Below are 15617 nucleotides of genomic sequence, written 5' to 3' on the forward strand. Positions count from 1 at the left end.
AGTCTTTCCTTAAATGTAACCAATGATCCCGCCTCGACCACATCTGCCGGAAGCTCATTCCACATCCCCACCACCCTCTGCGTAAAGAAATTTCCCCTCATAATTTTCCCCCTTCAATCTTAAACCATGTCCTCTAGTTTGAATCTACCCCCTTTCTTAATTGAAAAAGCCTATCCACATTTACTCTGTCTGTCCCTTTTAAAATCTTAAACACCTCGATCAAGTCCCCTCTCAATCTTCTACGCTCCAGAGAAAAAAGCCCCAGTCTGCACAACCTTTCCCTGTAACTCAGACCCTGAAATTCTGTCAACATTCTTGTGAACCTTCTCTGCACTCTCTCTATTTTGTTTATATCTTTCCTATAATTTGGTGACCAAAACTGTACATAGTACTCCAAATTTGGCCTCACCAATGCCTTGTACAATTTCATAAAAGGGCAGAGAATTTGAGAAGCTAGTGAGATCATAAAGAAGGAACAGTTAAAGAAAAGCATGGTGGTAAATAGGGAATCTGCAGATGTAGGGGAACTAGATCGATGGTGGTGGAGGAACTCAGAAGATCATGCACCATCCATGGAAAACAATAAGCAGTGGAAGTTTTGAGCCAGAATGCCTGATGAAGGGTTCCAGCCCAAAATGTGGATTGCCAATTACTTTTCATGGTCCTGACCTTCTGAGTTCCTCCACCACTTTGTACGTTGCTAAATTAAAACAATTATACTTGTTCTGGAATTTTATACTGAAAATAGGGCAGAGAGTCTACAGTCCAGACAAAGTTCTCATTTCAGCTGGCTCCAGTCCTCTGACTTCAACCTAGATCAGGGACTGCATACGCATGGGAGCAGCTTCCGCTCAGTTCATACCCCAACTTGTGAATATAACAGGATGACATTGGCCAATACCAGATGATACCTGTGTAAGGTGAGTGGAGTAAAGTTTAGGGGAGATGTCAGAGGTAAGTGTTTTACACAGGGTCGGTACCTGGAATGCATTGCCAGGGGTGATGTTGGAGGCTGATACAATAGGGCGATTTAAAAGACTCTTAGATAGGCACATGGATTTGAGAAAAATGGAGAGTTATAGGCTGTGAGGTTTGGAATGGTTATATTGTGGTGGAGTATGTTTTTATAGGTCAGCACAACATTGTGGGCTGAAGGGCTTGTACCGCTGTACATCTTCTCTGTTCCTTCTCCATCACTGAGTCTGGATCCTGGAACTTGCTCCACAGCACCATTATGGGAGCATCTACACCAGAGATTCAAGCTGGTGACTCTCCACCACATTCTCAAGGGGCATTTAAGGATGGGCAATAACTGCTGGTCTTTGAAACCATAAATAAATTAAATTTAAAATTTTATTTACAGCACGGTAGAACCCGATTCAGTCATTGAGACTCCAATTACACCCAAATTAACCTACAAATCAGTATGTTTTGGAAGGTGGGAGGAAACCGGAGCAGGTCATGGGCAGAACGTGCAACCTCCTTACAGTCAACATCAGATTCGAACCCAGGTCACTGGCGCTGTAATAGCATTGCATGAACTGCTGCACTAATCATTCGGCCCGTGGAAAAAAAATATGAAGTTTCAGATCAGTGGCATTTTCTGGAACTACCTGGAGAGCATGACTAAATCCCGAGCCTCTTGGTCCTGAATTCATTATCACGCGATACTTTAGAAGAAGTGAGCCTTGAATTTTATTGAAATTGAGAGAAAAACAGAGTTAGGGAATCCAGATGTTACGAGCTATACCAATTTTCTCCAGAGGTTGCACAAGGGAGTTGAAAGTGTGCAATAAATTGGTTTTCCTGCAGATGTCACAGTAAGACATAATCTCCATGGTGCTGGTGCACTGATCATACTTAACATGGAAAATTGGAAGTCTGAGTGGTGTATACATCACAGGCTGTTTAAGTGGCAATGTTTTGATGAGATGATTTATTATGCATGCAGCGTTACATCCCCCATAGGTTTTCCCGGAACATTCCAAGGCCACGCAGCCTCTTCTCCCCTGTGTGAGCAGGAGATGGGGTTCTTTCAGTTAATTCCCAACTGTTTATCTTCTGTGGCAGGAGGAAAAATAAAGAGTTTTTATTGCACTGCACATTAGCAAAGAATCTTTGCCATTTCAAGACAAGAGAGACTGTAGTCGCTGGAATCTGGAGCCAAATGAACCAAACTGCTGGAGGAACTCAGGGGTCAAGCAGCAACAGCTGGGAGAGGGGGAAAAGTCAACATTCCCGGCCGATACTCTGCATCGGGACTCCTGCGACGTTCCTGAAAAGCTGATCATCCTATTTAGTTCCTCCAGCAGTTCATATTTTGCTCCAGATTTTGAATGAATTATTTCATGTCCCATGTACTGAGCCGCTTCCTCTGTGACTCCCTCGTCCCTTCCCATTAATCATCCCCTTGGCATTTGCCCCTATGGCTTGCATTTACCCCTCATCCTTCACCACTATTCAGGGCCCTAAACAATCCTTCCAAGGGGATTGATGTCTGCGAACAGTACATCCAGTGCTCCCGAAGTGGCCTCCTCTACATCCTGGGACTGGGTGCAGACAGGGAGATCTTTTCGCTAATCACCTTTGTTCTGTCTGCTCCAATAGCAGGGACCTCCCAATGGCCAACCATTTTAATTTCAGATTGCCACACTGACATTTCTGTTCATGGTCTCATGCACTGCCAAGTTGAGGAACAACATCTGGTATTCCCTCTGTGCACTTTCTAACCTGATGGCATCAATATTGACTTCTCCAATAGGCATTAATGCCCTCCCCCAGGCTCCCTTTCCCCATCATCTTTCCTTCAGCTCCCCACCCCTTTCCCTTTTCTTGTTAGAGGTACTCTTCCCCCATCACCTCCTCTCTTTCTCTTCTACCCTTCCACCTATTGCCTGTTCCTCCCCATCCCCTCCCCCCACTTTTTATTTGGCGGTCTACCTGATTTTCAACACTCCTGACAATGGGCTCTGGCCTGAATCATCTACTACCTTTTATAGCAATATGAATGTTGCGTGACCCGCTGAGCTTCTCCAGCATATTTGTGTCCTGCACCTGACCCCAGCATCTGCAGGCTTCCTCGTTTACTTGCAGAAAGAAGCTTTGTTGGGAGTGCTATCCAGTAAATCCAACTTACACAGCATGTAATTCAACAATCAATGGACAACTGCATAAGGCAGGGGTGTCAAACTAAAATTCACGGAGGGCCAAAATTAAAAACTTGGACTAAGTCGAGGGCCGAACTAAATATTTATTGAAAATTTTCAACAACATCTGCATGTTTTCTCTTCTTTCAACATATGTAATGTTAAACTTTTTCTTATTAAAATAAATGTTTAATAATAGTTTTGGATAAAGTCTTTCCAGAAGCATTAACAAATGAGAAATAAAATATTCAATAAATAATATTTCTCTATAGAGGATTTGTCAAATGTTGCTAGTGTGCTGTCGAATAGTAAAATCTGAGGGCTATTGAGAATGTGGGAGAATAACATGATTCCTGAAACAATCCAATGGGTGACTGATTGTGGGCATGAACTCTAGCAGGGTTATTTGCCATGCCCTTTTTCCATTGGTACAGATATCCTTTGATTTACACACTTTTCAAGTTTTATGCCTAATGAGCTTGTATCCAGGTGCAGGACCATTTTTAACCAGGAATATATTTATCACTGTGACATGAAACTATTGGAAGATCGTTTTATCCTGAGATTAAAGTTCATAATACTTACTCAGGCCTGTGTGCGGGAGGGCGGGGTTTGCGGGCGATCGGGTTGGACAATGACAGTGCGGGGGCATCGGCTCTCGCTGCAGGGCGGCATCTCGGCGGATCAGCGGCCCCGTCACCGTGAGTCGCGGGTCGGCCTGCGGCAGGGAGGGGGAGTGGGCAACGGTCCTGGCGAGGTCAAGCCCCCCCCTGAGTTTCTGCCGGACCCCCCTTGATCTGCTGAGTTTCTCCCGGACCTCCCTTGACCTGCTGAGTTTCTCCCGGATCCCCCTTTGACCTTCTGAGTTTCTCCCGGACCCCTCCCCCTTGACCTGCTGAGTTTCTCTCGGACCCCCCTTTGACCTGCTGAGTTTCTCCCGGATCCCCCTTTGACCTGCTGAGTTTCTCCCGGATCCCCCTTTGACTGCTGAGTTTCTCCCGGACCCCGCTTGACCTACTGAGTTTCTCCCGGACCTCCCTTGACCTGCTGAGTTTCTCCCGGACTCCCCTTGACCTGCTGAGTTTCTCCCGGACCCCCTTTTCTTTCCGTGCCGGTGTCCCAGGACCTTTCCAGGGCAGTCTCCGCGCTCAGGACCGCGCTGGGATCCCGGTCAGCGGTGGAGGAGCAGGTGAGCGCGGCTAATCCCGATCCAGCCCACGCCACTCCCGAGATTGACGGGGGATTCCACCCTACCTGCCCGACCAGCCTCGCTCTCCATGTGTACTCCGGGCACCCGCCGCTGGTCCGGTGGGAAGGCGCAGGGCGGCCGGCGCCCCCATCACCCGGCGGGGAGCCCCAATCTTCCCTCCGGCGTCCCGACTCCATCTGCAGCTCCAAGAAACGCTGTGCCACTGGGGTTCCGGGCACTGGGAAGCGGCCTTGGCTTCCCTTGACACCGGCCAGGCCGCGCTGCAGTGGGGGGGAGGACGTGGGGACACGACAGCGTGTTTATAAAACCACCCACCACTACTTTTCAAGGACCAGGATTTTTCTCTCTCTCTCTCACCCTGGGACACAGCGGTTACTGTGCATGCGCTATACTGGCGCGGCGGCCAGCGGGCCACCTCTAATACATTTTTGATTTGATCTTGCGGGCCAAATATAATTATATCGCGGGCCAAATTTGGCCTGCGGGCCAGAGTTTGACATGTGTGGTGTAAGGAGTATGGTAACAGTGGTCAAACAGTGGAGAAAAGTACAGAAACATAGGGCAGGCAGTAGAGTGAAGTCCGGTTATAAAAGGCAGTGCCAGGGCATTATCTTTTGCCAGTGTGAGCTCCAGTTAAGGGTCTGATAATAGCAGGAAAGAAACGATCCTGTAAGGAACTGGTTCCTGTTTTTCTTCCACGAAGCATGGGTGACATTTAAAGTGCTAATTAAATTTGAAAACATTTTAATTGTATTGTTTAATTCAAATCAAACCAAGATTTTATCATCACTTAATGCAGTCAGTGTTAGTACAACTCAGTTGGTTATGTCTCATCTCTGCCTGAAAACCCCTATTGTTCCTGTTGCTGCCTTGTCAGATTTCTCAACCCGAGCTAAAAGTATCAAGCCACGCAACGCATGAAGGTTAAACAAGCTCAGAGCCTGGTGGAGGGGAGGAAGTGATGGTCTTCGGGCAGATGGGAGAGAATAAATGAAGAAAGGGCTGGTGGTGCAGGTTTAAGGAGGTGGGGTGAGATGATGCAAAAGCTCATGATGAAAGGTAGCAGCAGATGAGTATCTCCAACATTTTGTAAATGATAATGGTTTTTTTGTCAGCCTTCTTACCGTGGCTGAACAGCTACTTCATAAAAATAAATAACTAGTAGTTCACATTAAAAAGAGATAATTGTTGTATACCTAAAATGGATGAGAGGGTGGGGGGGTGGGGGGTGGCTTGGGAGGAGGGAGGGGGGGGGGAGAAAAAGTCACTGTATATGTGTGAAAAAGAAATAGTGTATATCATGGCTATTGTGATTTATGGTGTGAAAAATAAAAAATTTAAAAAAAAAAGAGATAAATGAAAAGATAGGTAAAAAATAAATTTTCCGTCTTTTTTACAGAAAAAAGGAAACAACTATCACTGCCTTTTTGATGCCCATAACAATAAATGAACTTGAATATAGAGAGAATCGAAATGAGAAGAAGTGAAAAATATTTATCTGTAATTATTCATCACATTGGATTGGAATACTCCCGAATTAAATATCAGTGAAGGTTCGAGATAGGTTCATACGTACCTCCAGACAGATGCATGGATAGGAAGGGCTTCGAAGGATATGGGCCAAATACAGGCATCTGGGACTTACCCAGAATGCTAACTTGGGCCATAGAAGCCGATCCGTGCTGTGCAGTTCCACTCAGCGGTGTGGGGAGAGAGTCAGGATTCACAGTTCAGGGCATTAGTTAAGGCAGTCTTGCAAGAGGTGAAAACACAAAAAGAAGTCGTCTGGACATGGCACTTAAAAAAAAAAGTTGAGTGAGATGGCATATTAGCAGTGGAAATGTGAGATGGGCAAGTTTTGAGATAAAAGCCATTTCTTCTTTACCTACCATCCTCATTGTTCAATTTCATTATCATCCTTTTGTCCGTTGTACAAGTGCAACCCGACGAAACAGCATTCTCTGGTCCTTGGTGCAAAGCATGCACACACACATCCAAACATAACATATATACAGACAAACAATACCTATACAGTCTGTATATCCATATATAAAAATAAATAAATATTGTCTTGTAGAGATGGTAAAAGCAGTTCATTCAGTCGTTCAGCATTCTCATTGTCTGGGAAGAAGCTGTTTCCCACTCTGGTAGTTCTGGCTGTGATACTCCCATATCTCTTTCCCAATGGGAGTAGCTGAAAGATGCTGTATGGGTCCTCAACGATATTGTGCGCCCTCTTCAAACAATGATCCCAGTAGCCCAGTAGTTCACGTTGATAGGGGAAAGGAGTCCCCTATGATCCTCTTTGCTACTCTTATGGTCCTGTAGATTGTCCTCTGATCCAATGTTCTGCAGTAACTGTACCACACTATGATGCAGCCAGCCAGGACGTTCTCGATAGAGCTCCTGTAGGAAGTTAACAAGATGGTGGCCGGTAGCCTTGTCCACTTCAGTCTTCTCAGGAAGTGCAGTCACTGTTGCACCTTCCTGACAAGTGAGGAGATGTGCATCCAGGATAAGTCATTTGTTAGGTGGATTCCAAGGACTTTGGCACTCTCTACTTTCTACACTATTGAGTTATTAATGCGTAGTGGGAGGTGGCTGTTCCTGGTCCTTCTTTTGTCAAAAACTTGTGTTTTTCTTTTGAAAACTGTCTAGGTTCTGATGAAACACCATTGGCATTGGGACCGCCATTACTTCACCTGCTGAACATTTTCAGCATGTTCTGCCTTTATTTCATCATTCCAGCATGTGCAGGTGTTTGCTTTTGTCTTGGTTGCAGCAGATGGTCCCATTGACATCACCCTTTTTATAGTCTTTGCCAAAATGATTACAGAAATATGTGCAGAGTCTGAATTATTGTTATTTATCTTTGATTGATTTTTTTTGTCATTTTCTTGGTGTCTGTTGAAATTGGGTTTTGAAGAGAATGATGGAAATCTGGACTTGTCGAGATTAAATCTTAAAATTAAAATTGGCAAAAAGACAAATGCAGAATGGTCATAGAGAGGCAAAAAAAAACGTACAGCCCAACTCATACATGGTGGCTAAGTTGGCAACCTTTCTGCCAATGTCCTTCCAAGCCCTTCCTATTCATATATCTGTCAAAATAACTTTTGGACCATCTTCTTGAAAATGTTGCCCCTCTGATAGGTCCTTCTTTAAATCTCTCCCTTCTCATCTTAAACATATGTCCTCTAGTCTAATATAATCTGCCCCGGAAAAAGTCTGAGCATTCACCCCTCAACCTCCTTCACTAGGGAATAAAGACCCAGGCTATCCAACCTCTTCTTTTAGTTCAATCCCTCCAGTCCCAGCAACATCCCAGTGAATCTCCTCTGCACCCCTTCCACCTTTTGCCCTTCCTTGAGGTGGAAGATGAGGTGCAGTTCCTTAAGCTTTCATTGTTGGAATATTTTAAGATGCCACCAACAGAGGAATTAGGGTGGGTGGGATAGAGAATTAAACTGTCAGGATTTTTTTCCATCTTCCTTAGAACAAAGAATAGAACAGACGCATCAACAAAGGTTCTGCTGCTTGCATGTGATCCATAACCCTCTAACCTTTGCACATACCTGTGTCTATCTGGAAGACTCTTGAACGCTACTATTGTTTCTGCTTCCACCAGTACTCTTGGTAACCCTGTCCAGGCACCCACCCCTCTCTGTGGGGAAAAAACCCCATCTCCTTTAAACTTTTATCCCTGTACATTAAACACAAGTCTCCTGATATGTGACATTTTATTCTATCAGCTCTCCCCTCAGCTTCTGACGTCCCAGTTAAAAACAACCCAGATTTTCCAACCTCTCCCCATAACTCTTATCCTCTATTCCAGTCCACATCCTGGTGAACCTCTTCTGTTCACTTTCCAAAGCCTTCCTGTGATGGGGCGACCAGAATTGTGCACTATTTTCCAAAGTATTGCTTACATTGAGGTTTGCTGAGCAGTTTAAAAGACCAGAGGTAGATGGATCAGAATGGGAGGAATGGAGAATTAAACTGTCAGGAAGGACTGGCTTGTTCTTGCAAACTGAATGGATGAGTTGAAACCCCCACAATCTGCCCCTTTGGTGATCATGAATAAATAAGGACACATGATGCGTTGGATTTTCCAGCTTCAGTGTTGCTGGTTCATGCTTAAAACACAAAGAAAAACCAATTGAATTCAGAGACCATTCACTCTCTATTGCAATCACCTCAGGCAGTCGATAGTGAATTTTCTTTAATAACTCCCACTGTATAAAATGATAAACCATCAGCGGATTTCATCTGTCACCTGAGTTAATGTCTCAAGGTCACAGATGATGCTTGCGAGTGCCTGGGAGGAGAACTGGTGCTCCCAGGCTATGAGAGAAGATTTGTGCGAGGATCTGGATACTCTAGCAAACTGTAAGCTAGAGATTTCCAACAATAAGTCCTTCAAAAACTCTCTGAAACTCAATGAATCACATTTGCACAAACGGGTCCCTTGGGTAACTTTAACAAGTAGGTGACATTCCACAAAGGCTGAGCAATGCTATGAATGAGCTACGGGGCTGCAATCAAATCCTGGAGTTGCAGGGGGATTTATTTCTAAAATAACAGAATTAAATAGCTCACAGCATGATGGGGCAAGTTAACTCTCTCTATCCCGATTATTTTGTGATTTCAAAATACCTGGGGGAGTGGTGTGGGGGAAGGGTTTGAAATCTAATCTAACCAAACTAAAGGATCTGGGACTCTGTCCTTCTGCAACTGAATCCTCGACTTCCTCATCGGCAGACCCCAGTCAGTGTGGATTGGCAACATCACCTCCTCCTCGCTGACCATCAACACAGGGTCTCCCCAAGGATGCGTGCTTAGACTCCTGCTCTATTCCCTGTACACTCATGACTGTGTTGCCAAGTTCAGCTTCAACTTAATCTACAAGTTTGCTGGTGATGTCACAGTCATAGGCTGAACAACTGGAAATGATGAGTCAGATTACAGAATGGAAATCGAGAACCTGGTTGGGTAGTGCCAGAACAACAATCTCGTTCTCAACGTCACCAAGTACATGGATCTTGTTGATTTTAGGAAGGAGGGGCTTAGGGACCACACACCTGTCTTCATTGATTGGACTGTGTTGGGGAGAGTCAGGACCTTCAAATTCTTGTGAGCCAATATTTCAGAAGACCTCCCCTGGACCCAGCTCATTGAGGCAACCACAAAGAAGACTCATCAATGACTCAACTTTCTGAGGAGATGGAGGAAATTTGGCATGTTGACAAATTTTTACAGATACACTTTGGAAAGTACATTGACTGGTTGCATCACAGCCTGGTTTGGAAATTCAAATGCCCAGGAATGCAGAAGATAATAGCCATTACATGTGAGGGGCTGCCTGAAGAAGGCAGCCAACACCATGAAGCACCACCATAATCCCGGTCACAACCTCCTCTTCTTGCTACCTTCAGACAGAAGGTACAGAAGCCTGAAGAGCATCAGCTATCAATTCAAGGACGGTTTCTTTCCAACAACTGTCCAGTTCTTGAACCTCTCCTTGTTATACTAATCAGGAGCACCTTCAACACCACAATGGACTGACTGCACTCTTGCTTAGTCGCTCTTATTGTTACAATAGGATGACTGAATATCTTTCATATTTATTGTCTCTTTTTCAATCAATTAAGTATTATTATAGTTTATTTTACAAAATACCTATTCAATTGCAGTAAAAAACTAATTTTGTTTTATGTGTAATTGCACACTTTTGTACATTATCATCATTAATCGAGAGTTTGGAAGAAGAATTATGGGTAAAATCATGGATCCCGGGGGCAAATTCGGGCTGGAATATATTTGGGGAATTACATATTCAGAATAACAGATTGCTCAGAGTGTGTTTAAGGCTAAAATCTAATCAAGGATTTTGGAGGGCTTTATTTACAGAACAACAGATACCTGGGAGTGTGTTTAAGGCTAGAATCTAATTGAGGAGTCTAGAGGTTTCAAATGAAGGGTAATGGATACCAATGTGTGAGTTCGAAGCTGGAATCTAATAGATAGGGACAGTGCACTTTATGTAATAGTATCACATGTGCAGCATTAAGTTCCAGGCTGGAATTTAATTGATGGTTTCAAGGGAATTCTATGTAGCGTGAATTATACCCAGTCATGAGAAGGAGGGTGGAGTGTGATTGAGAAGTTTGTAGGGTATTTATTTATAACAGATTTCTGAATGAGAGTTGCAGGCTGAAGTTTAATCGAGGGTTGAAGTATTTTTAAATTATTTTTAGAAATTCAGGAAACAAGTGCAAACTTCGAAAGTCGGTAATGCAATGATTAATTTTTTTTGGTTGTGGCACTAGCTGTGTTTGACCAGAGTTTTGAGTGAACTTGCCCACCCTATACTGTGCAATAATTCTACAGTGTGGTGGGGCCTATGTTTAATGCATGTCTGACAGTCAACACCTGATTCAAGAACAGTTTCTTTCCAACAGCTAATAGGTTCTTGAATCTCCTTTGTTACACTAATCAGGGACTGCTCCATACCACAAAAGGACTGTCTACATTATGTGAGTAACATTTTTTCTTTCACTGGGATTACTGTGAAAATTAATAATTGAACTATATTTTGTATTTTCTATATATTTTTAATGTTATATTTATTAGTGTTCCAAGGCGTTCTGATCTCAGAAGCTAAGTAGGCTCAAGCCTGGTCAGTTCTTGGAGGGGAGACTGCTTGGAACACCAGGTGTTGTGGGTTTCTTTGAGGGGCTCTGGACAAAGTGGCGACTGTTTGCCTCACTGTCGACAAAAGTTAAAGAATTTAATGTATGTTACATTCTAAATGAAGTACAGTACAACTCCGATTTATCTAAAATTGGATCTCTGAAATCCCCATTTATTCAAATTATTTTTAACATTTTGGATAAATGACGATATCGGAAGCAAATCAAAAATCCTCATTTATCCAAAATTTTTTAGAACCTCACAGGTTGGAAAAAAAATACACACAACATGAAATTAGAATGATTGTCCTTGTTTCAGGTAACTCCCTCCCCTCTCTCTTTCCATTTTTTCTTTACCTTCCCTTATTGACTTTTCTCTCAAACTGTTGGAAGAATCCCTTGAACCGGCGTCGTCAAAGACTGCGGGCTCCTGGGCAGGAGTGGGGGCTCGGGCTCAGTTGTGTCCCCTCTCCTCCCCTTTCCTCCCTTCCCTCCTCAACACCCCATATGCCGACTCCGAACCCTCCCTTCGGCCTACTAGCGCACACGCACACCGGATTGCCCAGTGTGCGTGTGCGGTAGGCCTAGGGGAGGATTCGGAGTTGGGACTCTGGTGTCAGGAGCTCCAGTGAATGGGGCGACAGGAGCCCGCTGACTCGCCGTGAGTGTTCCACCAGCCTCGGGAACAGTGGCAGCGGTGAGTTCGTGTCAGTGATTGGCGATGGCAGTTGGGGGGTCTTGGTGATCAGCGGCAGTGTTGCGGCCAGCATTTTTTGGGTGAGAATTAACATTATTTTAATGCTTAAAAAGCCTTCCCTTGTTGATTGTTGTTGTTTAAATATTGATACAAGTGTTTTGCTGTGGTAACCAGGCTGTTTTTAAAAAATGGCCAGTTCTCCGAAAATACAATTATCCGACATAGGCCCGATCGCGACCATTTTGAATAATCTGAGTTGAACTGCATTATGTGACAATAATGGAACCTTTACCTTTAGTATGGTAGTTGTTAACAAAATACCTGTTCAGCTCCAGCAAGTAAGAATTTCAGTCCATGTGTACATTTAACCCCTGGTATCTGTCACCAATGGTGATTATTAGATGCCAGAGAAGTGGGGTTTTTTGGTCGCTTGAGACACACTCTTACAATGCTTAACTGATTCAACTGCTTTAAGAATAAAGAGCTTAAAAGATAAAATTTCTATACAGAACAAAACTTCACCTGCATGATTATAGAAGCCTTAAAGAATCTTACTTTATTTTCAGTCGCATTCTTTGAAAACATTTAACTGTCACTGCATCTGCAGGTTCCTCCCCCTCCACGGAGTTGCCTGAAAGGTGAACAATAATATTGTAGATAATTAACTCCCCCCCCACCACCAAGTTTACAGATAAAGCCTTACTAATACACTTAATCATATACTAATAAAGATAAATACACTTACTAAGCAGGGATAAGGAGATACTTTAAGAGAGTCACCCCAGCGGCGAGCTGCCTTAAACAGCTCTTCATCCTGGCTGACACCATGTTATTCAAACAGCTGCTAACAGCAAAGCACGACCAAGGCACTCGCTGGCTGAATATTTGCTCCCATCTTCATCAAAGGTTTATGTGTTACTTCAGAGAACATTTACTTTGACAAAATTAAAGAGTTATTTACATTTTTATTTATTTTAATTTTTAAAATTTATTTATTTTCCTAGATTTTTTTTGCCAGTTACTTGAGGTTGCCCATTGCTTGAATTCCAGATAACAAGGGTTTGACTGTATATGACAATAAACTCAACATCATTATCATGTATAAGTATCTTACCTCCTCTAAGATCCAGTGTAATGCTGAAACCTCCCCGAATATGTAACCAGATTTGGTTCCGCAAACTCTGTGCACCCACTAAATCAGGAGGAAATTCTTGGATTGACCTTTGTCAAATTAGGAGCCCCTGCCTCGCGGCATCAGGGACCTGGCTTGCTTCACTCCTAACCTCTGGTGCTGTGGGTGTGGCGTTTACGTGCTCTCCCTGTGACCGCGAGGGCTTCCCCTGGGTGCTCCGGCTTTCGCCTACGTCCCAAAGACGTGGAAATTGGTCAGTTATTTGGACTCTGTAAATTGTTCCCAGTGTGCAGTCCAATTAGAATCTGCAAATTGCCCCAAACAGTTGAGTGAAAGAATCTCAAGGGAGTTGAAAGGAATGCAGGGAGATTTTTTTTAAAAATTGATTAACGTAGGATGAGAGTAAACAGGTGGCTGGTGGTCTGCGTTCACTTGGTGGGCAGAAGAACCTGTTTCGTGCCTTACTGGTCTCACTCTATTACTCTCTTCTGTAAATTCCTATCCAAATTTTAGATAAGAAGTAAATTGGCTCAAACCAGTGCTTTTTCAATCCATCCAGGAATAATCCTAGAAAAGCCTTTTACGCTGGTACCTGTTTAAGTTTGAAATTCACTGCTGTCACCAATTGGAGTCTCTGTCAGCTGCACAATTCTCAATTAACTATGGGATCAGTGTTACCATTGGAGCAGCAAGGGAGCATTCTACTTGGCTGAGGATTGATAGGAAAATTGAATTCCGTGAATGAAATGTGCAAGGTCAAAGCCACTCATTCAACCTCAATGGGGCAGCACATTGCTGAGTAGATTTACTCCAACTTGCAAGCACTTAATTCTGTCAGCATTGATTGCCTGGCAACATTAACTGGCTGAAGTCATTCTTGACAAGCACTGAGAGTGCTATCCAAAAGGCATTCTTTTGAGCACAATCTTGCATTGAATTTAGGACTGAGATGTGGAGAAATTTCTTCACTCAGGAGGCCTAAGAAATGTTCAGTTGCTGAGGATGTTAAACCACCTGTAGAATGGGGCCAGCAGTGAACTTCATTGAAGAGACATGGAGGTCCGAGACCACACGTCCAGGGTTGTGGGCTCCAGGATACAGCAGACTAGTGCAGGGCAGAGAACCTTTACTCCCTACCAAGAAGAAGAAGTTTGGAGGAGGACCCTATTGGGAAGGAGACCACAGCAATGGACGAGCGAAGGACTCAGGGGCCAAAGCACTCACACCAGGCTGTGGGCTGCTCATGGGAACCAATTATCGGGGGTGGGATCAGTGAGGGTGCCGATGGCAAGCAGGGAACTCAAAAGGCATGCAGGGGCTGATGGCATCCTGATTGTATCGTGGATTTGGAGCCACTGGCTGAGGAGGAAGACTTTGACCCCTGGAGGTCGGGTTCACTGCTTGACCGGACTGGAGACCGCGTGGCTACCGAAGTCATGGGCACAGGAAGTAGTGGCATTGGAGAAGGAGGCACAATCCATGGATATTCTTTATCCCTGAAGAGACTCTCTTTCGCTTCCCTTTCTCCTCTTGATTGGAGCACTGGGCTAGTGGCACTGTTTTGTGTGTGTGTTTACGGGCAAACAAAGTTTGAAAATTTTGCACACGTAGCAATAAAGAATCTTGAACCTTGAAAGAGCGACCTAAACTAACCTTGCAATCTGGCACTGAGACTATATTCCTGTGGGCCTCATCCTTTCAAGCAAATATCCCAGTACTCTTCAAATTTGTTGGCACAAACTAGATAGGCCAAAGGGTCTTTTTCTGTGTTGTATTGTTCTATGGCTTTATCTAGAGTCAGTCTAAGCTTCCAATACCCTTTTCCTTGAAGATTTTAGCATAGCTGTGACCACGTTGTGTTCATTGAGTCTGAGTTTCTTTAAGAACATTGTCTACTTTACAAGCCAGAGCATAACAATATGAATCCTAACTGTTGACTTTTAGAGATGAAGATGACCTAGGAGTCGCACCACTTTTGTCTTCATTGGTTCCAATGAAATATCAATTGTCAGTGATAATTCTCACACCAAACCATCCTCAATTAAATTAGAATATACCATCACCTTTTGCAGCTGAGAACGTTGTGCCTCAATGAAATTTATCAAGTCATCAGTCATGCCTCACATATATGGTGTCTTAATGATTTGATCTTCAGAGAAAAGGTGATGATTTCCAAATGTGCAGATGATGCAAGATTTTGATATGCACTGAAATATGAGATGACAAGGAAATGCAGACTGGCCAATGGAGTGGGCAGGGTGATGGCAGATTGAACTTGTTGGTGAAGCATTGAGGTGTCGCAATTTGGAGGAGGAACGAAAAAAGAGAAAATGAATTTGAAGGTATGGCTGTAGTCGGGGTTCAGGAGTAGAGTGATTAGGTATATCTGTGTGCTGCTCATCGGTAGAGGACAGGGGAGACTGCAGATGCTGGAAGCTGGCGCCAAAAACAAACTTCTGGTGGAACTCAACAGGTCCTGCAGCGTCTGTGGGAGGAAAAAAAAGGAAATGTTCATACTGTGTGGGCCACAAGCCTTCAACGGGACTGAGAGAGTGGAGGAGAGAGAGAAAGAGCTGGTACAGGGTGAGGTGGGACAGGACCAGAGCCAGTTATTCCATTGTTGTCAGGTAATACAACATGTAACATACATGAGATTCTTTAACATTTTCAACCATAAAGAAGACAGAGAGTCATCACTTTGTCCAGCGTCCCTCACAGAAATGAGGCCCCAGCAAGGAAT

At 43.9% G+C, this 15617-nt stretch overlaps 1 protein-coding gene across 20 annotated transcripts in view; it reads left to right on the plus strand.

Annotated features, from left to right (window-relative positions):
- The window catches only part of LOC138745024 (cadherin-11-like), a 193918-nt gene that overhangs the window by 151207 nt on the left and 27094 nt on the right, over positions 1-15617 (plus strand). For 18 of the 20 annotated variants that reach the window (XM_069902059.1, XM_069902047.1, XM_069902063.1 and 15 more), the window contains one exon: positions 10818-10892. The exons of the other annotated variants lie outside the window; for them this stretch is intronic. In XM_069902059.1, coding sequence (XP_069758160.1) covers positions 10818-10892 — 75 coding nt within the window. The remainder of the gene's footprint in view (positions 1-10817; positions 10893-15617) is intronic. 20 annotated transcript variants of the gene reach the window in all.

This window comes from Narcine bancroftii, chromosome 10 (genome assembly GCF_036971445.1).
Source record: "Narcine bancroftii isolate sNarBan1 chromosome 10, sNarBan1.hap1, whole genome shotgun sequence".
Classification (NCBI taxonomy): Eukaryota; Metazoa; Chordata; class Chondrichthyes; order Torpediniformes; family Narcinidae; genus Narcine; species Narcine bancroftii.